Here is a 23,233-nt window from a genome sequence, read left to right as displayed (position 1 = left end):
GAGTCCCCAGTGTGGGGTACACTGTGTTTACATTAGCTAGCTCATTTATTCCCCCCAAAAGCCAGACAAGGTAGATACTAATTATTAGCATACTCTATTAAACATCAGAAACCCAAAGCTCTGGGAATTAGGTTTACTGTGCAAGAAAAGCTGTCCTACAGGAGCTATTTTACTAGAAATGTGATCGAGGACTTGAGGTTTCGAGCCAGCCCTGCTTCTGGCCCCGCCCCTGGCCCCGCCCCCGCGGCCCACACGTCCCGCCCTGCTCCGCCCCGCCCCCACCCCGTCTTCGCTGAGCTCCCCGCCCCTAACACGCCCCTGACTCGCCCCCTGCTCAGCCCCAGCGCGGCCCTAGTGCGGGCCGCCCCTTGGCCGCGGGGAGCGGCGCCTGCAGTGCCAGCCGTGGCCGCCGGGGGGCAGCCGCGCGGCTCGGGCCCGACCGCTCTGGGCCGCGCTCCTCGCTCGCCCTCCGACTCGGCTCCGGCTGCGAGCGGCAGCCCTGCTCGCGCCCAGCGCCAAGCCGCCGGGCTCCCCGCGCCCGACCCAGCAGCTCGGCTCCCCGGGGCCGGACTGAGGCCGCAAGCAGCGCCGCGGGGTGTGGGGCGGACCCAGGAGATGAAATGACAACGTCAACCCTCCAGGTACCTCGGCGCGGCCGGTCTCGGCTTCCGGAGGCCGGAGGAGGCGCGGCGGGGCCTGCGAGCCAGCAGTCGGGCGGGCGGTCTGCTCGGTACCCCGGCCCCGCGGCCCTCGCCCCGCCGCCCTGTCGCCGCCTCCGCCCGTTTCTGTTTTCACGCGCCCGGAGCCACGGGCTGTCTCCAGAACTCCCGCTCCCCTGCCACCCCCACCCCACCCCCGCCCGGGCCAGGCCGAGCCCCGAGGCCGCTACGTGCAGCCGGCGGCGCCCCGGTACCGCCGCGGGGATCAGCCTCCTGCGGACCGCACCGGCGCCGCCCGGGAAGCTCGGCCCCGCAGTCGGGCCGCTTGCCCTCCCTCCTCCTCCTGCTTCCCTTAGGACGAGTCCCCGCTCCTTCTCCAGGCTCGGATTCCCTCCTGTCGGCCAGCGACCCTTCATTCATTCCCTAGGTCTTGCCTGGTGATGCTGGGGTGGCGCCACCTGGATGCATGACTGACCCATCCTCCAGGTGCTGCCCGTGCTGCTGGGCCGGCGGGCAGAAACATGCCCAGGCCTCGGACCTGGGCTTCAGTCTTGGCTCTACCACTCACCCGCATGTGACCTTGGGCTAGTTACTTGATCTTGGATTTTGGGGTTTCCTGTCAGTGAATTGGGGTAATACCCTGTAGGGTTGTTGTGACAGTGGCTCTGGACTGAGTAATTCGGGTGAAGCCTTCTTAACACAGTGTCTGCCACATAGTAAGTGCTCAAAATAAAGCCTGTGAAGGAGCTAGGCAAGACTTCATGGAAGGGGCATTTGGCTGGATCCGGAAAGGGTGGGTAGCATTCAGATATCCGAAGGTGGAGGAAAAAGTGGGAACAGAGGCATGGAATAAACTGGGCCACTTGGCCAAGAATTAACTAGAGTCCAAAGCCAGACCCCCACCATCCACCAGCAGAAGCTCGGATTTGTTATAACAGGGGTTTGTAAACTTCGCCTGCATATCCCCCCTGCCCAGACGGTTTTTGTCTGTGCGTTAAGAATGTTTTTACATTTCTATTAAAGTTTTATTAAGGGGCACCCGCGTGGCTTAGTCAGTTAAGCGTCTGGCTCTTGATTTCGGCTCAGGTCATGATCTCAGGGTCCTGAGATGGAGCCCTGCTTCTGCTCTGTGCTCATCAGGGAGTCTACTTGAAGATTCTCTCCCTCTGCCCTTCCCCCTGCTCAGGCTCTCTTTCTCTCAAATAAATAAATCTTAAAAAGAAAAGCTTTATTAAGATATAACTCACCAGAAAATTCGCACATTTAAAGTATACAATTCAGTGGCTTTTAGTATATTCAGAGTCGTGCAACCATCACCATACTTTTAGAACATTTTCATCACCCCAAAAAGAAACTCCACACCCTTTACCGTTAACCCCACAAATCCTGTATCTCTCCCAGCCTTGGGCAAACACTCAGCTAATTTCTGTCCTATGGATTTGCCTATTCTGGGCACTTTATGTATTTGTTCATTTATTAAAAGATTTATTTATTTATTTTAGAGGGGGGAGGGGCTGAGGGAGAGAAAAACTTAAGCAGGCTCCTGGCTAATCACAGAGCCCACACGGGGCTCGATCCCATGACCCCAAGATCACCAAACGAGCAGAAACCAAGAGTCGGATGCTCAGTCAACTGTGCCACCCAGGCGCCCCTATTTTTGGCATTTTATATAACTGGAATCATACAATATGTGGTCCTTTGTGACTGGCTTCTCTCACTTAACATAATGTAGGTTTTTATGTTTTTAAAAGGCTGGGAAAGATATCTCATGACACGTGAAAATTATGAAATTCAGATTTCAGTGTCTATAAATAAAGTTTTATTGGAACACACTCCTGCTCCTTCATTTACGTATTCTCTATGGCTGCTTTTGGGCTACAAAGGCAGAGTTGAGTAGTTGCTCCAGAGATTGTATGGCCAGGAAAGTCTAACCTATTTACCATCTGGTTCTTTACAGTTTGCCAGCTCTTCTGTTAGCACATCTTCCTTAAACTTGTCCTTCATCCTCATCCTTGCCATATGTGTTACTAGAGATGCAGCAGGCTGGCAGTTTTATTTATCACCTCACCCTTGTGTTATGCAAAACTATTCTTCAAATTGCAGCTGAGGCCTCTTGCCTTTGAAACATTGTATGCAGTTGCCAAAAAGATCTAATGTGCTCTTAGGTGCGTTAATTAATAAAGTATCTCGGAGGGAGGTGCAGAGCATCCCTCGAGTATTGTTCTGAGCCCTGCCTTTCCAAAGGACAGACCCAAGCAAGAAGGCATATAGAGTGAAAAAGTCCAAGGAACTGGGCATGTTTGTTCTGGAGAAGAGAAGCCATCAGGGACAGGAGAATTCATTTCATTGTCTCATCAGAAGAGCGGGTCGTTGGGGAAGAGTAGACCTGTGAAGCTTGTGTTTAAGCTAATCATTCGAGAAGGTTCTGGGCTCCTGGCCATTCTCTATTTGTAGGTAATGGAGGTAGCTGAGCTTGAAAATAGTAGCCAACACTCTTCGCCTTTCCTCATCTAGGCAACCTGGTGGGTTCATTTATCATCAACCTGGCCTAACCTGCTTCAGTCTGTTCGTTTTGTAGAGCTAGCTGTGTCTTTCTGAGATTTCTTACTTTCAGATGAGGAAGGGCTGCACAAATGCCTGAGCCCTGCCAAGAGCTGGTCAGGAGGTTTATTGTTTGCTGTGGACGGAACTGTGTGTGTACAATGGGATCTGCCGGCCTGGCATCTAGTGCCGATCAGCTTGAGGAGGATAATTCTGGTAGCGCTTCCTGGGTTGGTGAAGCCGTGGTTTCTAAAACTGGATATGTAGGTGTGGGGCAGCTGCCTGAAAGATCCAGCCTGCTTTGAGTTCGGTCTAGAGCACAGGCCTACAGGATTTGTGAGATTCACAAAGATACTCTCACGGAGTTCTTAGAAGATGCCAGAGGACCATTCCCCTCAGTTGGCAGCACATACATGTCTTTGGAGTAAGCCAGCCCTTTTCTTGCTTTTTTCTTTTTTTAAAGATTTATTTATTTTAGCGTGTGCATACGCCAGTGGGGGAGGGGCAGAGGGAGAGAATCTTCAGGCAGACTCCCCGCTGAGTGCGGAGCCCGATGCAGGGCTTGATCTCTTGACCCTGAGATCATGACCTGAGCCAAAACCAAGAGTCGGACACTTAACTGACTGAGCCACCCAGGCGTGCCAGCAAGCACCTTCCTTACTAGAGCTACTGGTTACTGACCCGTGTCTAAGCATCCCTTCCCTAAGTAGCAAATTTAGGAAAACCATCTTCTTTTTTCCCCACAGAGAAGCAGGCTGGGCCGGTAGGAGGAAATAGAGATCCCTTTGACCAGTCTGGTAGAACCCAGGGCTGGCTCTTCTCTGGCCTTCGAGGTCAAGTGCGGTTCCTGGCCTTCATGCTGAGCCGCACAGCAATCAGTTGTGGTGTTTCCCCTGTTCCAGGTGCCGGGTCCAGGTCCACGCAAGGAATAGAAAGTGGATTCTCCCCTTGAGCCCTAACCTGAGATATTTGGTCAGGTTTCCGCTTACTGAAAGCCAGAGTGAAATGGAGAAGGAGGTTGTTTTCACCCGTATGAGTGTATTGTGAAGAGGGATGGCTGTCTTTTACGGCTTCCTTTCAAGGCCTTTCTAGTTGATGTTGGAAAAACAGGCCGACATAATGGTGTGTGACTAACAGATCCGCAGGATTCCTGCTGCCCTGGGACCCCAAGGGCTTTTTGGGTCTCTTGGGAAGCACTGAGGTATTTGCTTCGCATTTCCAGAAAGCCATTGATCTGGTGACGAAAGCCACGGAGGAGGATAAAGCCAAGAATTACGAGGAGGCACTCCGGCTCTACCAGCATGCTGTGGAGTATTTCCTACACGCTATCAAATGTGAGTCCCACGCAGGGCCCTCCCGGGCTGCAGAGCCCCTGGAGAGCAGGGTGCGCACACCCTCTCCAATTCCCCTTTTGCAGATGAGGCACACAGCGAAAAGGCCAAGGAGAGCATTCGAGCCAAGTGCATGCAGTACCTAGACCGGGCGGAGAAGCTGAAGGATTACTTACGAAGCAAAGAGAAGCATGGCAAGAAGCCAGTCAAAGAAAATCAGAGTGAGAGCAAAGGGTGAGTACAGAGGAGTGGAGGAGCCGGCCGGGAGCAGAGACCCCATGAGCGTGTGTCCTTTTCCTGGTGCTGTCATTCCTGGTGCTAATGCTGCCTTCCTTCGGGGCGCTGCCACTCACATGCTAGCGCCCCGAGCTGCTCGCCCCGGGCACCGGGCACGGTACTGCCTCGGACGGTGCTGCGTTGGATCCGCACAGAAAAGCTGCGAGTGAAATGCAAGCCAGCAGGGAGGTTACAAGCCTGGGATTCCGCAGTCAGGCTCTCAGGGTAGATCCCGGCGCCACCACTTCCTGGCCGGGTGACCATGGACACGTGCCATGACCCCCTGTGCTTCCAGGCTCCTCATCTGTAGAAGAAGGGTAACGCCCCCTCCCGCCCAGCGTTGCCCTAAGGAGCGGGTGAGATGATGCGGGTAAAGCTCCGAGAGTAAAGTGGGGCGCGCAGGAAGGACGGAGTCAGCTGCTCTTATGCTCGGAGCTACTCTCTTCATCTGACAGAGGAGGCAGCAGACTCAAGTTCAGACGTGGCCCAGGTCATGGAGCTGGCATTGGATGGAGGCTGGACCCACACGCAGGGCCTCTGTGTCCCCCTCCAAAGTCAAAGATTTTATTTATTTGACAGAGAGACATAGCGAGAGAGGGAACACAAGTAGGGGGAGTGGGAGAGGGAGAAGCAGGCTTCCCGCGGAGCAGGGAGCCCGATGCGGGGCTCGATGCCAGGACCCTGGGATCATGACCTGAGCCGAAGGCAGACGCTTAACGATTGAGCCACCCAGGCGCCCCCAGGTCCCCCTCTTTAAACGTCACTCTCCTTCGAGTCACAGCCACCTGCTGTCTGGTTGTGAATCTGTGTGAAAGGCCAGTGACAGCTCCGGTTGCCCATCCAGCTGCTCCTGAAGTCCCCCCAAAGCACATGTCCCTCACCAGCCTTCTGGGGACGCACACATCTCTGTTCTTACTCCCTTAATGAAGAAACAAGGATGGGTTCCGGGAGTGTTTCCTGGAGGACGCGGAGGGGAGTGTCGCTAACAGGTGGTCTGAGCATCTTTGAGGCCCCTGCCGGTGGGTCTGTCACCACTGTTGAGCAGGGCAGGCGGCTCATGACCGAGAGCCTGGCCTCACTCTCAGAGCCTCTTTGCCGACTGCCTCTTGCTTTAGTCTGTCGTCTTCTGTCTCCTTTCCCAGCAGTGATAGTGACAGTGAAGGGGATAATCCAGAGAAAAAGAAATTGCAAGAACAACTGATGGGTAAGAGGCCCGCGGCCCCGTGGCAGTGGGAGCGGGATGTGGCGAGGGCCCCTGGAGGGTCGGCTCAGACTCATCAGTCGGACTCCAGGTGGAAGGCTCACCTTGCCTCTTGCAGGTGCTGTTGTGATGGAGAAGCCCAACATTCGGTGGAGTGATGTGGCTGGGCTGGAGGGGGCCAAGGAGGCCCTCAAAGAAGCTGTCATTTTGCCAATTAAATTCCCACACTTGTTCACAGGTAAGAGTTGAGCTACTTTAGGCCCAGATGGAAAAAGAGCAGGCTTCTCAGGAAGCCAGCCCAGGGCTCCCACTCTGAAGGTGTCCAGGAGCAGGTGACCACTCAGCTCTGTGGGCCCTCCGGCGGTGAGGGCCCAACCTTCCCTCCCAGGGCTCTCAGTCAAGAGAGGCCCCAGGGTCTACCCATCACAACTGTCTTGGCTCCTCTCTGGTGTCAGAAACACCTTTGCGACTAGAACTTTGACTTGACCATCCCGGTGGGTGAGTAGGGTCAGGAACCAGTGCCAGCCAGTGTCACTTTGCAAGGTTTTGGGGGTCATGAGCCAGGGCTAGGAGCAGGCTTTTAGCAGGTAATGCAGGTCCCTTTATTCCTTTGCTTCTAGAACCAGTTGTCTTGTAGAACTTTGCTCTTCTGTACGTACTTACAGTAACTAAGTCCCCTCTGCTTTTTTCTGTTCCCTTCCCCAGGCAGGAGGAAGCTCACCTCAGTTTATTCTTTGTTGTAGGCAAGCGTACACCTTGGCGAGGGATACTGCTCTTTGGACCCCCTGGCACAGGGAAATCCTACCTGGCCAAAGCGGTGGCCACAGAGGCCAAAAACTCCACCTTCTTCTCTGTGTCCTCCTCAGACTTGATGTCTAAGTGGTTGGGGGAAAGTGAGAAGTAAGTCAGCTGCCAGGCCTGCTTCCCTGCCCGTGAGCCACGGCCCAGAGGAGCCGTTGGTGGGTGTCAGGGAGAAGTAGCCAGCGGAGGGGAATTCTGCTAGCTTGCTGGGTGGGACCGTGTCCTGACAGCCTGCTGAGACTGAATGGGCACTCGGCTGGGGGAGAGGAGCCCTCAGGAACGGAAGGCAAAGGCACTCACAGTCTTTGGGTATCGGGTGGGTGTCCTCTGTTGGGGACTTCATGTAGTTCAGGCATTTTCCACACCGACTCCCGTTGTGCAGAGGATGACACTGAGGCTAGGCGGAGGGGAAGGGACTTGTCCTAAATCCAGAGCTAATGAGCTGGGCTGTCACTGAGGCTGGCTGTTCCTCATGGTACCGTGCTGCCAGCGGATTTGTGATGGCCACTGTCTGAAATCCAGGCCTGACTGGAGGCTTGACCTGCCTGTGGGAAGGGAGAGAGAAACAGTGACTGGGCCCCTGGCTGGGCTGGGTGTGGGTGTCCTGATCCCAGCCCCACGTGTCACCTTCCCAGGCTCGTCAAGAACCTGTTTGAGCTGGCCAGGCAGCACAAGCCCTCCATCATCTTCATCGATGAGGTGGATTCCCTCTGCGGCTCCCGCAATGAAAATGAGAGCGAGGCTGCCCGAAGGATCAAAACAGAGTTCTTGGTCCAGATGCAGGGTGCGTGCCAGTGCTGGGTGCCCGCCCTGGTTCTCGGTCCCCCTGCAGCCAGCGCAGGGCTTCGTTGTTTAGCTGCGGCTGGGTTCGATGATCCTTAGATGGAGAGAAAATGTCAGTGCAGCCGTTCTCCGCTCCCTCTCCACAGGCCTGCAGAGAGGTTATCCCGGCCTTTGCCCACGAGCCCTCTGCCCTTCCTGAGGCCGGCAGGGCTTCAGAGAAGGCTCTTGGCCCAGCAGAGCCAGTTGGGGCCCTGCTGGTGGGGGCACGGGGCTGGCCGCAGATCAGAACACACAAAGGCCCTGAGGTACCTCCCCCAGATGCTCCCTGATCTTGCAGGTGTTCTGACTCAGCGTCTGTGTGTCCCTTTCTCCACAGGGGTGGGGAATAACAACGATGGGACTCTGGTTCTTGGTGCCACAAATATCCCCTGGGTGTTGGATTCAGCCATTAGAAGGAGGTGAGTCTTCCCCAGTAGGAGCCAGGGGCTGAGGTCTTTCTCCAGCTGTAGTCAGCCTGCTGCTGGCAGCCGTGGGTGCAGCCTGACCCCGTTTGCCCAGACGCCTCTTCATGTCTGCAGGCTGAGCAGAGTCCTCAGTGAAGCCAGCTTCTGGAGGGCCCCAGCGGCCCTCTCCACAAAGACTCTTAGGCCATCTCTTCTCAAGACCTGCCATGTGCTTGGCTCTCTAGGTTTGAAAAGCGGATTTACATCCCGCTGCCTGAGGAGGCTGCCCGTGCCCAGATGTTCCGGTTGCATCTGGGGAGCACTCCCCACAACCTCACGGATGCCAACATCCACGAGCTGGCCCGGAAGACGGAGGGCTACTCCGGTGCTGACATCAGTATCATTGTGCGGGACTCCCTCATGCAGCCTGTCAGGAAAGTTCACTCAGCAACACACTTCAAAAAGGTGAGTGGAGGGGCGCCTGGGTGGCTCAGTTCGTGAAGCATCTGACTCTTGATCTCAGCTCAGGTCTTGATCTGATCAGGGTTGTGAGTTCAAGCCCCACGTTGGGCTCCAAGCCTGGTGTAGAGCCCACTTAAAAAAAGGTAAGTGGAGCCAGCAAGGAGTTGCTTAGAAAGTGTTACAGGAATGGGGATATCAGCTTTCTTTGCCGATTCCTTGGCCGCTCAGGTGACATAGCTTCGGTCTCCTGGAGAACCAAGGCCAAGTATAAAGTGAGCCCTCTGGCTGTAGGGGCTGGGGTTACACTGCTCTCTCTTTCCCTATAGCTCTTCTTGCTCCAATGTGACCATCTCAGATTGTGTGAAGCCAGAGGACATGGCACCGTGCCAGTCACCTCTGCCACCTGCAGTCAGTGCTCTGCTGTGTGTGGGGACCCCGCTTGGTGTCTGAAGAATCGGCGGGTACAAAGGGGATGGAGTCTGGTGTTTCTGAAGTTTGGAGTTGGGTGGGCAGCTTGTATTATAAAAAAAAGATTTATTTATTTGAGAGAGAGAGAGGGTGAGCTGGGGTGGGGATGGGGAAGAGGGGCAGAGGGAGAGGGAGAGAATCCCAAGGGACTCTGCTCCATCTCACAACCCTGAGATCATGACCTGAGCCGAAATCAAGAGTCGGACACTTAACTGACTGTGCCAACCAGGCGCACCTGGGCAAGTTGTATTCTTAAAGGATAGGCCACCCAGGTGACATTGGAGTCAAGAGTTGAAGGAGGTGAGGGAATTAGCCTTGGGGATATTTGGGGGGATGTTGCCAATAAAGCAGATTGTGGTTAGAAAAACATTTTTGATGTCACTGCATTTGTGGTGAGATTTGATGGAGTTAATGAGGAAGAGGAAGATATCAAGACACTTTGGGCCACAAATTGAGATTCTGGAGAATAGTGCCTGGAATATCATGCTAATCACAAACCTCTGAAATCCTACGTTGAGCTACTTCGACTGCCAGCCTGAGAGTTCTGAAGGAGTCATTCTCTTCTCAGACTGATGACCTAGAAGGCCAGGAATGCATACATCCTCTGCCACCACCTTCTCTTCAGGACTCAGAAATCTGAGGCATCCTGTCCCTCCCCCAAGCACTGAGGTGCAAGCCCTGCAGCCCAACTCCTATTTGATTTCAGGTCTGTGGCCCTTCCCGCACCAACCCTAGCGTTATGATCGATGACCTCCTGACCCCATGCTCACCAGGGGACCCAGGGGCCATGGAGATGACTTGGATGGATGTCCCTGGTGACAAACTCTTAGAGCCTGTGGTTTGCATGGTAAGTGGCCGGCTGGGAGAGGGACTGCACAGACCCCAGAAAACTGGGGTCATGGATCTGAAAATACAAATAGGCTTCTCCCCTTCTCTGTCCTGGGCTGTCGTGGCTCTTCTGAAACCGAGAATGGCCTTTGGGGTGCTGGGCAGCTGGGGCTCCTGTTGTTACAGACTCAGCGGGGGCCCAAGACGGAGGCCATAGCATGAGCATTTTATTTTCTTCAGCAAGAATAAAGGCCCACTGGCGTGACGACATCATTCCACGGCTTTGGCTTGTTCTGTGCCCAGAAGGAGGCAGCAAGCGTCTGTCGGCAGTTTGCTTTGATGCCGCGCACAGGCAGCCTCACGGCACTAGTCTTGCCCTGTCCTCGTCCTGGTCTTCCCGACGCCCTGCCTGTCGTGTGGGGCAGGTGTCTGCCAGCGTGGCCGGGGTGGCGGGTGTGTGCTCAGAGCGAGCTTCTCCTGGGAGTTAAGACGTGAGGGGAGCTTGGATTCTCTCAGACGAGAAATATGCCCGTTTGGAAACGACATGAGCCGCCCCAGGAGGGAAGAGCGGTCCTGTCATGGGAGACATTCAGGCAGGCACCAGGCAACCAGAGGGAGCTTTGCTTTTGGGGCTGGGAGTGACCGGGAACACTGGCCTCTTCCTGCTGGACCCCCTGGGTCTGCGACACGGGGAGGCCGAGGACCTGGGGCCTGGCTCCTCCTCAGCTTCGTGCCCTTGTCTTTGCAGTCGGACATGCTCCGGTCTCTGGCCACCACTCGGCCCACCGTGAATGCAGACGACCTCCTGAAAGTGAAGAAATTCTCAGAGGACTTTGGACAGGAGAGTTAAAAATGTCTTCACTCAGTGACGGTGAAGGTGGGGGGTTGATTGGGGTAATAAATCCACGGCACTCCCCAAGTCAGTGGCCAGACAGCGCTCCAGGGCTCGTCTTCACGTCACTGCAGCGTCCCCTCTGCTGTCTGGCCGCCGGCCAGGGAGCAGGCAGGAAGGGCCTCCCTGGCCGCAGAGACACAAGCACATTCAGCACTGGGTGGAGTACTGGTCCTTCCTCCTTCCTCTCCTCCTCCTCCTCTTCTTCTGGATGCTCACCAACTCCTTGTCCTGCCTCTCTGTGGTTTTTTTTTTTTTTTTTTTTTTAAACCTTTCTTTGTTCCCCTAAATTAATGCTGCTTGGATTTTTGTCTTGTTTATAAATAAAGTTCAGATCTCCCAGAAGCGTCAAGGAGTGGGAGCAGCCCGTACTGTGGGGTTGCCGCAGACCTTCAGGATGGCCTGCAGCTCCCTCCGCCTGTCCCTTCTAACCCGAATTTTACTCCTTGTGAACACAATGGCTGATGCCCTGGGGTGCCAGCCCAAGCCCTGCCTGTGAAGGCCAAGAGTACAACCAAGCCATTCCCACCCTCCTAGGTCAGCATCCCGGGCCATATGTGTCCCCTGCAGGAGGAGAGGGTGGTTTTTGTGAGCACAAAGCTCTAGCTCAGAAGGAGTGAAGGTAGTCAGGTGGGTTTTACTGCTGCATTTTCTTCCCTCTCAGTGTGGGAACACTGAACCCAGCCACTGCCCCTGGCTCCCTGCCCTGGAAATGGGCTAATAAATCCTTTTCCCTCTTGAGCCACCTGAGTGATCTCATCTTTGATTCTTATCTGGGCTCCTTGAAGGCCATGCTTGCTTCCATTAGAAAGACCCCTTGGTTTTCTCTCCGCACTCTTCTCTTCATCAGAGGAGGGTATTGTCACCTGCCGCAGTTCCCACGCCTGTTCTCCAGTCAGGCTGGCCAGACACCCCCCCACCCCCACCCCGGGGCCTTGCACATGCGGCACCTGGACAGTTCTTCCTGCAGATTGGGAGGCCTGTGGCCCAGACATGGCCTGCAGCTGTTTGGTTTGGTCTGCTGCCAACATTGAAAAATCAAGAGTTGATGTGAAAGTGCAGATTTCTGGCTTCTGGGAGATGAGGCAATGCTGGGCCTGCGTCCCCATGAGGCAGCCTGTCGGCCACAGCCAAAGAGGGGCTGCCCTGCTCAGAAGCAGAACACTCTCACCCATCTCCACATGCACTGCTTCAGTCCTCCAGGTTGCCTGCCTAGCCCCTGTGGCCATTTGAATTTGTGACTCCTGATCTTGAGACCCCCTCCCCGCCCCCCTCCAAGGCTCTAGAGCTGGCAGCCCTAGAAATGCTGAGTAGGAGGCTGTGCTGCTTGACTGTGTGCATACGAATACACAAAAGGCCTGCCATCGGGCTGGTCTACTTCCCCTCCCCCTCCAAAAGCTGTGATTATTGCTCCAGGTCTTACTAAAACCCAGACTGTCCAGAACTGATGATGTGGCCAACTCTTAGATCACAGTAGCCTTGCACCATGGTGGTCTTTGATTTGGTCAGGAATGGCTGAATTGAGCCAACTTTTGTTGGGTTCCTTGAAGGCTTGGGCCCAGGTGCTCCTGTCCAGTGTGGGTACGTTCGCCCTGCCTCAATACCAGGTGCCTCAGCAGGCCTGACCAGGTGACACCTTGGCAGCAACCGTGGTTGGCATCTTTGTCACTCAGGAGTTCCCATGGCTCTCGCTTTAGTTAGGTGCCCTCAGCCCCCAGTTACTGTTGGTGACGCGGGACTAGAAGCCAGCACAGGACACAGGACGCTGCCCCACTCTTTCATTTTAGCTACTTGTGTTTTCTTACTCTACCTCCAGTCACCTTTACTTGAATCACAAGGTCCTTGCCTGCTTTGTTTTTAAAATCTTCCTTTCTACTGCTCAGACACCTTGGCAAGTCACAGGGGTTAACAGAAACCGGGGCTGCTGTGGTTCATCTTCATAGCTCTGGTCACGGCTGTCACAGATGCCATGCCTCTCCATTCCTCTCTCCACCGTCAGTGACAGGATGCAGGGTGATGAATGTCCTACTCACATGTGAGGCCGAAGTCACCTCAGACTGATGGCATGCCCTCACCATCCATGTTATACATGGCTCACAGGTGCAGAGGTATTTCCTCCCCTAAATGCTAACTCTGAAATTCACTCTTCCCTACTTGGGGATTCTGGCTTAAACCTTCTGTCTACCTTGGCTTTGACTTCGGTAGATGACTTCTAAAACTTTCCTTAGCTCGAGATGCTGATCTGTATGTGTGGTTACTGTGCCTGATACATCTCCCTGAGGTGGGTGAGATTTTATGAGAAATGCAGATTTGCTGCTTTGGGCTGTAGTAGCTAGTTGCACAAATCCTCCTTGGTGGATTTGGTTAGAGTAGTAAATCTCGTGTTGTCAGTAATAGAGAGTTTCAGGCTTTCTCCAAGGTCCACTCTGAGCAACCACATACTCGGGTCCCCAGGTCAGGAAGCTGCAGGCAAATTTTACTGATCCTCATTACAAAGGCATCAGTAAGGACTGTTAACCTCAGAGCACTGTAAGGAAGCTTCTGAGTATTCTGAAGCCACCCTGCAGGAGCTTCTGAACATTGTCCAAGGGAAAGGAGGGTCACTAAATCCTCATTTTCCTAAGGATCCATGTTTATAGTATAAATGAGAGTTTTCTACAGACTTTCGCAGTGGCGGAGTATCTAACCTCACCTTGGAGCAGTGCCGGCTCTTATTCCCTTCCAAAGTTTAATGCAGAGAGAGCCGGTTCCCTTTTGCTTGACCTCTTAGGCCCCCAGAGGGTGGCCTGTTTAGAGAAAGCCATACTGGGTTCGTTTAGTTAACTACTGTTTAAAACAAGTTTTTTCTAAACAACTTACTGGACTTCCTACATGGGTACTAGGATTTTGAGAACTCTGGTAAGAGTACCCATGTTGCAAAACTCAACATAGAAATGAGGCAAGACCAGTATCTAGAGAAACAAGTTCCTTCACCTCCTGCAAAGCTCTGACAGTGTCTTAAGGCTAATCATGGGTCAGGGTGATGCTAATTTAGTTTTCCAAAATAAGTGTGGTGACCAGGAAGTACAAGTTTTGCTTTCTTTTCTAATTGTGACAGGAAGAGGTTCATTGCTTCATCAACTATCATCCCTCCCCTAGCCCTGATCCATGAGCTCCACAAAAAGAATGAGCCAAATAGCAGCTGCCCAAGAAATCTTAGCAGGAAAATCATCCCCAAATCTGTTAAATTAAAGGCAGAAGGTGGAGACTAAAACTTGTGAACCTGGTAAAATGTGTGGGTACTCATTTATGTTAACACTGTCATTAAACACTTCATGAACTGTGGCCATTCTGTTCTGTTTTACTTACACAAGCAAACTGTTGTCCAAGGCAAAGGACTCCGCAGGTAAGACACACACAAGCCCTTTGTAAAAATAAGAACTTAGTGAAGATGGTCAACCGCAGTCTTAACCCGTGTTTTTAAACATAGCTTTCAGATATTTTGGGATTATGTCATTATCAAATCTTGGCTTTGGGATAGATCATACAGGTCTATGAAATCATGTCTACTAGGAGTGGTTATTTGCCCCACTTTTTACCATACAAAATCATCAGGAAATGTCTACTCTTTGGGGGAGTACATTTTCTTTTCACGTTGAAGGCAGTATTTTGTCCATGGATGATTTCAGGGCAAACATTTTTTATATATTCCTCCAACTTGGTTTGGCAATTGTGTTTTCTGTCAGAGCCAACCCTGAGGAGTATCAAGCTGATAACAGGCAAGCCATGCCCAGCTCAAATCCCAAGTGTTTGTGTTTTCATTTCCAGAATCCTCAGATGCAGCAGGAAAATTTTAATCATTCACCTCCATCCAGTAGATGTTTGTAAACGTCTTGCTGTCCATTTTGTCAATGAACAGGCAGCCCTGCAAGTGGTCCATCTCGTGCTGGATGATACGGGCTGCCCATCCGCTCGCCTGCCACACCACCTGCTCCCCTCTGGGGTCCAGCCCTGCAAAGTAAGTTATAGCCTGGGTAAGGATATGCTTAACCGCATCATTTTTAATCTCCTTGCCTTTTCCCTGCCTCTGGCTGTTCCTGTTGACAAGAGGCAACATCAGAAGGGAATGCAGACAGCAGCCCCTATTCTTCCCAGAAAAGATGCCTCAACTCTACACATTACCAAGTATTCAATGTGGTTCTAATGCTGACTATTAGGTTGCTGGACTTACTATGGGGCTGAGATGAGAAATGATCTTCCTAAGGTGCTTCATTTCTGAACATTTCCTCCCATTTCTGAGATACTGCTGATTTATTTCAATTCCTAAAAGTCTTTCAACTTGGTACACTATAAAATAAAGGGGTACCATTTACTTTCTGACCTGGACCAAGTGGCCTACTCAAGAGGAACAATCATTCCAACTCCGGCAACAAATCAGATTCCACAAAACGTCCTGTGGCTTATCACCCCGGGCTGGGCAAAGCTGGGTGCCACTTCTCCCATTCCACCACGATGGCTCCAATTGGGTAGAGTGTATGTGTGCGAGACAGCGAGCGAGAGGGCACAGAGCAGAGGACTTGGAGTGCGGCAACATCGGAACTAGGCCGCGCTCCCAGCCCAAACCACGCCCCCGAGGAGCTGGCTCTGCTGTCACACTGGCCGCCATCCCCATCCCTATCGGTCAGTCTTGAATCACATCCACTCCAGGGTTCTGCCGGGAGGCTTCGCTGAGCCTGCACTTTCACAAGTCTGCGCTTTACTGGAGCTTTGCGAAAACTGTTTCATGGGATCCGAGGTCGCCGCCTCCACGCGGCGTTTAAGAGACGCACGCGTTTACCCAACCGCCCCAAAGGCACCGACCCGGCCCCCCCGCACCTGAGATCTGCACGGCCTGGAAGCGGGGCACGCAGGCCAGAAAGCCGGCGACGCTCTCGCAGCCCTCAGGGAAGGTGACCAGGCGGCTGTCTAGCACCCGCAGGCGGGGGTTCACGAACACGCGCAGGGGGAAGGGCTCCATCTGGCGGGCCTCGCGCAGGGGCGGCGCGCAGGCGCGGAAGAACGCCTCGGGGAACTCTACCGCCAGCACCTGCAGCGGCACCCCGAGCTGCGGAGCGCTCAGGCCCACGCAGCGTCGGCGCCGCATCACCTGCACCAACCTCTGCACCAGCCTCTGCAGTTCGGGCCCCGCCAGCTGCGCCGGGTCCACAGGGGCCGCCACGGCCCGCAGCGCCGGGTCCCCGACCTGGCACACGCGCGGGTACGGCGGCTCGGGCGCGCCCCGCACCAGACGCCGCACGTAGCGCCAGTAGGACCGCCGGCGCGCCGGGCCCTCGAGGCCATCCCGGGCGGGCGCGGAACTGCAGGCCCGGGCGCCGCCGGCCGCCGCTCCCCGTCCCCACGGTGGGGCCGGCCCCAAGCAGTGACGCGCCCGCGCCAGCAGCGTCCCCAGCAGCAGCCCGGCTCCCATCCGGCCCCCGGTGCGCCGAGCACAGCCGCCCGGCCGCCGCCGCCCTCCCCGGCCCCCGTAGGCGAGGGCTCCCGTCGCGGGGGACGCCGGGAAGCAGAGTTCCCGCGCACCTTCCGGGAGCGCCGGCGCGGCCCCAGAGCTCAGCCCGCCTCCGTGACGTCAGCAACTTTATTAGCGAATTCCGTGTTTTACTGTATAATCAGCCATTGGCGAGCGCGATGCAGAGGTTCCCCCTTTCGTTTGCTGTCACGAATGCGTCTGCAGCCTCCCCCCTAGGGCTGCCCGGTGCTCTCCGAGGCCGGCCTCGCCTCCCCCCGGCGCGGCAGGAAGCCCTGGCCATCCCGTGCCCCGGGCCGCGCCGCGGCTGGGTGCAGGGGCGCCGGCTAGGGGTCCGCACCGGGCGCCTCAGCCTGCGGCGCCTCGGCTGAGTCCGCCTGCTCCTGCGCGTCCTCAGGGCGAGCTGCAGCGACGGGCTCCAAGCCTGAGTCCTCGGCGGCGGGTGCTGGAGCTGCGAGCTCCGGCACCAGCTCCTTTTCATCGAGACAGAGGACCAGCTCTCTCTTCGGCAGGAGGAAGGCAAGAGGCTCCTGGACGAGGCCGATGTTCACATGCCCAAGGTTTCCGTACTTGGAGAGCTGAGTGGGTGGAATGCCTGACCCAGAAGGTAGAGAAAGTGAAATAGAAAAAACGTTTAATAAATTTAAATATTGATGTGTCACAGGGGAGAAAAACTTACAGGACAGTTTCCACATTTCCATACAGTAAAAGTCATCTTCGTGATACGGGGCAGGAAACTATACTATAAGGCGAGACTTTGAAGGTAATCTGGAATAACACCGTGGAGGCTGGATCGAGTTAAAAGCCAAGAGAGCCTCAGAAGGCACTGGCTTCCCTGTGCCAGGCCCAGGGAGAGAGCTGGGGGGAAGCGGCCACTGGCCGACTGCCCTAAGGGAAGCTCTGCCTCCGCCGGCCCCCACTCCTGGCACAGGGAGGGTGGGCACAGGGAAGTGAAGACAAGTTAGGAAAAATCTTTTTAAAATACCTTCTCTGGACATTTCATATAAATAGAGTCCTACAATAGGTGGTTCTCCTGTGACTAGCTGCTTCCACTTAGCCAGATATACACATACTGTATTATTTAATTTATATGAAATGTCCAGAAAAGGCAAATCTCTGGTAACAGAAAGCTGATTAGGGGTCGCCAGGGGCTAACAGTGGGAACATTGGGCTAGAGGGATCTTTTTGGGGTGATGGAAATGTTTTAAAATTGGATAGTGGTAATGATTGTACATCTCTGTATGCTTACTAAAAAACATTTTTACAAATGGGTGAATTACATCAATAAAGTAGTTTTAAAGATCTTTCCCCTCCTTTCTCTTACCTAAGGTCTGTGCTATCTGAGCTGGTGGAAAAAGGACTTGGAGACAGCGATTTAAATAAGGAACAAGGTCTTCCAGGAAGACAGTGCAGAACTGGACAAAGAGCTCTTGCTCCCCACTGCTGAAAGCAGCCTCTTCGGCGCGATGGAAGGCCAGGATTGTTTTGGTTACCTAGGAGACAAGGGCACCATCAGTCACTAGAGTAGTCTATCAGCATCAGCAGTACCTGAAACTAAGCACAAATGTGCAGCCCTCAAGTTTTCATAAAGAAAGTCATTCCAAACAGTACATTATATTACTGTCTTGTTTAAATTCAGAATTGTCACTCTCCACAGTTCTGTCACTTCATTAATGTATTTCTGACCCAAACCCAACTTGTTTCATTACTGGCACACTTGCCACTTTCAGTGGAAAAGCATCAAGAGGTTCTTGATTCCTAAAGGAGATGACCAGAACTATATTGGATCCAGGAAAATGAAGCAAAACTGTATAAGGTTTTTACTGAGTAAGGCAGTTGAGGTTCCAGGAAGCTAGACTGCTAGAAAATTATAAAAGAACACAGAGCTAGAGAAGAAGATCCACATACAAATAACAGAACAACCTAGCTGACATTCCTGGTTCCAGGTCCTAACTGTGCCTCTTGCTGGTTTTGTGACTTCCAAATGATTACTTAAACACTTTGTGCCCTCTGTTCCTCAGTTTCCTTATTTATAGAGTAGGGCCTGCAACAGGACCTACCTCTTAGGGTTGTGAGGATCAAGTCTTAATAGGTATAAAATACGATGAACACTACCTGGCATGGAGTAAGTTCTATATAAATATTAGCAGATTACTATTACCTGAATTTCACTGACTACAAAGTTTCAATGCTCATGCTTGCTTTCTCTCACAGGAGGGCATTAACATTTTTTTTTTTTTTTTTTTTGAGTAACACAAGTGGGAAAGTTTATTAAAGCAAAAAGTACACTCTTGAGATATGAGAGCGGGCAAGCTCAAGAATGAGAGAGGTAGGCCCAGAAAGATTTTATATAACCATGTCACCACTGCCACCTGGCTGACAGCAATTATAAGATGCCATAAGTTGTAAGAAACATCCCAATATCTAAAGGTTTAAATATGTAAAAAATGTGCAGGATATCATTAGTTGTAGAATTTCTTGTATTATGTAGAATTCTAAGATGGTTCTTTTGAATCCCAGCCCCTGGTATCCACTCCTTTGTGTAATCCCTTCCCCTTGATTGCAGGCAGAATGTGTGGCTTGTTTCTAACCAATAGAATATGGCAAAGGTGAAGGATTTTGCAGATGTAATCAAAGCCCCTAATCAGTTGACTTTGAGTTACAATCAAGGGATATCCTGGGTGGGCCTGACTTAATCAGATAAGCCTTTTAAAAAAGGGTTGAGGATTTCCCTAAAAGAAGAGATTTACGCAGGAGAGTTGCTCTCCATTGGCCTTGAAGAATCAGAAAGCCACACTGTATGGAGTGAGGCGGCTTCTAGGACCTAAAGGCCTTAAACCTACAACCGCAAAGAACAGAAATCTGCCAACATGAGTGAGCTTGAAAGGGTACCCCAAGCTTTAGATGAGACTGTGGCCTGACCAACACCTTGACTGTAATCTTGTGAGATCCTGAGCAGAGGACCCAGGACTCCCAATTCAAAGAAACTGGGGAAAAAAAAAATGTATGTTGTTTTAGGCTGCTGTGTTTGTTATGCAGCAGTAGAAAACTAATACTTTACTGAATCATTATTACAGGTGAGCCACTTCATGAATTGTTCTAGGTCCCATGATGGGGGACTAACCAGAGCTTCTCAATCAGAAAAATCTCTAAAACCCCACTAAGCCTAACTCTGCAACCACCTACCATATAAACTGGTTTATTTTTACAAAAGTCTGGCCACCTGTTACCAAAGAAAGCCCCAGTAGAGAGCCAACAGGATGTGCTCACCTTGGCAAGGGCGTCCTCCAGGGCCCTAGTCACACCCTGTGCCAGGGCCACAGGGCAGCAGAGGCGCAGATCATTGAAGGCAACCAGAATATTGTTGAGGAAGCAGGCAAGGGGTGGGAAATCTAAGAGCACCATGGGTGGCTGCAGTGTCCCCGGCTGAGTGACTGGCACAGCAGCAGGCAGGTTACTGCTGCCCAGGATGGCTGGAGCTGAGATGAGGGTGTAGGAATTCATTTCATCCTGGAACTTCTCCACTGCTTCCTGAATTGCTTTCTGGAAAGTGCTGATGGCCACCCGCTGGAAAACAGGAGCCAACTGGCCCCGGAAATCGACCCCCACCCGGCTGAAGGATAGCCCAAAGTACATGCACTGACCCAGCAAAGAGTCTAGACGACCACCAATCCCCCGGTGAAGGTCGGTCTCCAGCACCTGCAGGAACTGTGAGACTCTCTGTAGCACCCAGCCGTAGAAGATGGCACTCTCATTCATAGTGTGCTCACCCGTGCCAGGGGGCAACAACGGGTCCTCATCGGAGAATATGGCACGGTACTGGGTGATGATATCGAACAGATGGACACGGCAGGCCTCAATGGTTTTTGTGATGTGGAAATAGGGATCATCATTGGGGATGGCAGTCAGAATGGAACGGAGCCAAGCATCTCGGGCCTGAAGAAACTTCACCCTCAACTCAGCCTCAGTGAAGACATCCATGCACCGCAGGAAGCTAATGACACGGAGGCAGGCAGGGAGCTGGATGTTGGTTCTTAGCTGCTGGATCAGCTGGCTCAGCATCAGCTGCATGGACTGGCGCACTTCATTCACAATGCCCTGACAATAGAGGGGGTCAGTCACACCACACTGGGAACGACACTTCCAGGAATCCATTCCACTACCCCTGAATACTGCAGATCAACATTCCCACTGCTTTTCCTGGTATATGAAGATTTCCTAAAGTTGATGTGTACAGGCTTACCAACAAAGATCTAATTCACTGTGGCCATGTGTAACTATTCACTGTGGCCTGCAGGCCCTGTTTTGTTCTCCTGCCTCACCCGCTTCCTAATTCTGTCCCCTTGCTCACTGCAATCCTGTCACACTGGCTGTCTTTGTTTTTCTTTTTTTTCTGTCTTCGTATTTCTTAAACACGCCCAACTTGTCCCCTCGTCAGTCTGCTATACCTTTTTCCACTTTCTGATTTGCTCTTTCCCCACATCTTCGTGTGGCTGGTTCCTTCTCATCATCTGGTTCTCAGCTTAAATATTATCTCTCCAACAGAGCCTTTCCTCACCACTCTATCTAGGGTACCTCACCCTAGTCTCCTACCCATTCCCTAATTTATTTTCTTCAGACAGTTACCATTATCTGAAAGGATCATGTTATTTATTTATTTGCCAACTATCAACTTACATTCATGAAAACTAGGGCCTTCTCTGCTTTGTCTCATTGTCTTCCCAGCACCTAGATCAGTGTCTGGTACATGATTAATATTTATCAGTTGAATGAATGAACGAATGTTTCATGTTCAAGCCTGTCTGGCTGGCAGAAACCGATATGAAACATGCAAAATTTCCCTAAGATTTCTGCCTAAAGGTTCAGTGATGACCACAGAATTACTGATTATAAGAACATCAGTTTGAGTCCTTTTGGGGCAGTTTGACTACCTGGATGACAGGGATGGAGGAGTATTTCCTTTCCAGTCGGTGTACGTAGGCTGCAAGCTCCAGGGCCTCTTCATAATAGCTGTTCCGGACACAGGTGTCCATTAGCTGAGGAATCTCCAGGATTTCCAGGATTTCTGTGTGCCGGTTTAGAGTCAGGGTGTTCATCCGGCGGTTGGAGCTGATCTCCTCAGCCTCTTTGACAAAGTTTCTAGTAACACACAGGAGAATATTGGTTGCTCACTGCTCTACATCCAAAAGTTAGCTACAATTACCAAGCATTTACTATGAACTGGACACTGAGCTGGATGGTTTATTATTTAATCTTCACACCAAACCTGTGAGGTAAGTACTATTACCCTTAAAGCAACTTTAATCCCAGAGAGGCTAAGCAACTTGTCCAAGATCACACAACTAACAAACGATAAAAATGTGTGAGCCCAGATCTGCCACTTAACTAGTGTTGGCAAGGTACTTAGGATCTCTGAACTCTTTCCTCATTGGTAAAATAGTAGCAGGACCCACCTCATAAGGCTGTGAGGATTAAATGAGATGATGTGTATAAAGCATTTAACACAGAACCTGACATACAGTAAATGTTAATAATAGCTATTCTTTTTGTGATCACTAACCAGCTTAGAAGCTACAACCTCACCCTCAAATTCCCTCAGCCCCTTAATCTTCTCTTAGGCTGCTGTTCACTTTTAATTCCACAGTCTTCACTTCTCCATAATTGCAGAGACCTGCTTTATGAAGTCCTCTATCTATTCTGGAGGGTGGAAAGGGTACAGAAGCTATTGTCAAATATCCAAAGACTCAAAACTTAAACTTTTACCATGAAAGGCAGAATTAAAGATAAGAGACTGAGGATCTAGAGAGGTAGAATATGGCTGAAAAAGATTTTTTTTGATAATTTTTGCTGCCTCCAAATGGAAAGATTTCGTTGTCAGCCTTCTCTCAATGGACGTTTTGAACGGTCTGCGTGTGTAGATTATAGCTGACAACTGCAGAGTGTTAGCTATGTCAGACCCAATGGTAAGTGCTTTGCATGGATTCTCTAATACTCACAACAGTCCTATGAGGGAGTTGCTGCTGGTGTCCAGTTCTAACTTGGAAATTACTAGCTTCCAAGAGCCTCTTCGACAATTCCTAAGCTGTCTCAACTTACTCATAACATTAAATGGGAATAACAGTACCTACCTCCAAAGCTGTTGTGAAGCTTAAATGGATTTTTAAAATGCTCAGAGGAGAGCCTAACCCATGCATGGTAAGTGCTTTGTAAGTGCTAGCTATTTCTTTCATCATTAATGTCAGCTATTACAGTTGCTAAAAGCCCCTTTAGTGCCGAGCCCGCCGCACCTGCAGCTCTGCTGGAAGCTGGGCAAGCGGTCGAGCAGGCGGCCGAGCGACGCCTCCACGTCGCCAAAGAGGCGGTGGATGCGCTCGGTGCACTCGGCGCCTCGGATGAAGGTCTTGTAGTTGGCAAACGCCAAGTCGCGCGTCTGCTGCAGCAGCTGCGCTCGCTCTTCCGCCAAGCGCTCGGGCTCGCGCCTCAGCCGCTCCAGCCCGGAGCCGCTCAACTCCCGGAGGTAGCGGCCCACGTCGGGCCGCTCCCGCCACTGGGCCTCGGGGAAGCGGTCTCGGAACAGCGATGCCAGGAGCCCTTCATCCTCCACCTCCCCGAGAGCCGCTGCAGTGACCGTCGCCGTGGCAGAGGCCGTGGTTGACGAAGCGATCGTCGCCGTCGCCGCCATATTCCGGCAGCAGCGTCACTTCCCCTCCGGCCCAGCGAGGGCGCTGGCTCGGAATCTAGGCCCGGAAGCAGCCGGGGGTTCGTATCCGGCCGGCTTTCTTTCCCGACGGTCCTCCAGGCTACGGGGCGCTGGCGTGGGGAACAAGTTGAAGGCGGCTAGAGAGGCAGGCTTTGGGGTTGCCAGGGAGCGGCCGGCGGCCGACTTCCGTTTCCGGCCTCTGAGGCACGCGGATTCGGTGTTGTAACCCAGCGGGAAAATGCGGCCTTTGACTGAAGAAGAGACCCGCGTAATGTTTGAGAAGATAGCGAAATAGTAAGAGGGCGCGGAGGGGAAGGGCAAATGTGTGTGTGGCGGGAAGGGCGC

The 23,233-nt window shown here is 52.5% G+C and overlaps 3 protein-coding genes across 8 annotated transcripts in view; 2 read left to right on the top strand and 1 right to left on the bottom strand.

Moving 5' to 3' along the window:
• Positions 1–437: 437 nt before the first annotated feature.
• On the top strand, positions 438–17,798 carry VPS4A (vacuolar protein sorting 4 homolog A). Of its 2 annotated transcripts, XR_013444401.1 has the most exons (12): positions 438–641; positions 4,423–4,534; positions 4,618–4,765; positions 5,953–6,011; positions 6,127–6,246; positions 6,752–6,908; positions 7,445–7,593; positions 7,969–8,050; positions 8,281–8,500; positions 9,672–9,812; positions 10,542–14,682; positions 17,518–17,798. XR_013444401.1 is itself a non-coding variant. In XM_036086953.2 (11 exons), the coding sequence occupies exons 1-11, from the start codon at positions 621–623 to the stop codon at positions 10,641–10,643; spliced, it is 1,314 nt and encodes a 437-aa protein (XP_035942846.1). In that variant the 5' UTR covers positions 441–620; the 3' UTR covers positions 10,644–11,426. The 2 variants fall into 2 exon arrangements, 1 of the variants encoding a protein (XP_035942846.1); XM_036086953.2 differs by lacking the exon at positions 17,518–17,798 and having other exon boundaries at positions 441–641; positions 5,950–6,011; positions 10,542–11,426.
• COG8 (component of oligomeric golgi complex 8) lies at positions 14,006–22,907 on the bottom strand. 4 transcript variants are annotated; one of them, XM_036086897.2, is made up of 5 exons: positions 22,476–22,907; positions 21,120–21,327; positions 19,459–20,286; positions 17,513–17,681; positions 14,006–14,675 (listed from the first exon to the last, which is right to left on the bottom strand). In XM_036086897.2, the coding sequence occupies exons 1-5, from the start codon at positions 22,868–22,870 to the stop codon at positions 14,518–14,520; spliced, it is 1,758 nt and encodes a 585-aa protein (XP_035942790.1). In that variant the 5' UTR covers positions 22,871–22,907; the 3' UTR covers positions 14,006–14,517. The 4 variants fall into 4 exon arrangements, with proteins under 4 accessions (XP_035942790.1, XP_077919709.1, XP_035942780.2 ...); XM_036086879.2 differs by lacking the exon at positions 14,006–14,675 and adding an exon at positions 16,286–16,783; XM_078063583.1 differs by lacking the exon at positions 17,513–17,681.
• NIP7 (nucleolar pre-rRNA processing protein NIP7) overlaps positions 22,893–23,233 on the top strand; it is a 68,946-nt gene continuing 68,605 nt past the window's right edge. For both annotated transcript variants that reach the window (XM_036087000.2, XM_036086994.2), the window contains exon 1: positions 22,893–23,182. In XM_036087000.2, the coding sequence (XP_035942893.1) occupies positions 23,127–23,182 (56 nt within the window). In that variant the 5' untranslated portion in view covers positions 22,893–23,126. The remainder of the gene's footprint in view (positions 23,183–23,233) is intronic.

Source organism: Halichoerus grypus, chromosome 15 (genome assembly GCF_964656455.1).
Source record: "Halichoerus grypus chromosome 15, mHalGry1.hap1.1, whole genome shotgun sequence".
NCBI lineage: Eukaryota > Metazoa > Chordata > Mammalia > Carnivora > Phocidae > Halichoerus > Halichoerus grypus.
This window is presented reverse-complemented; position numbering and strand designations above follow the sequence as displayed.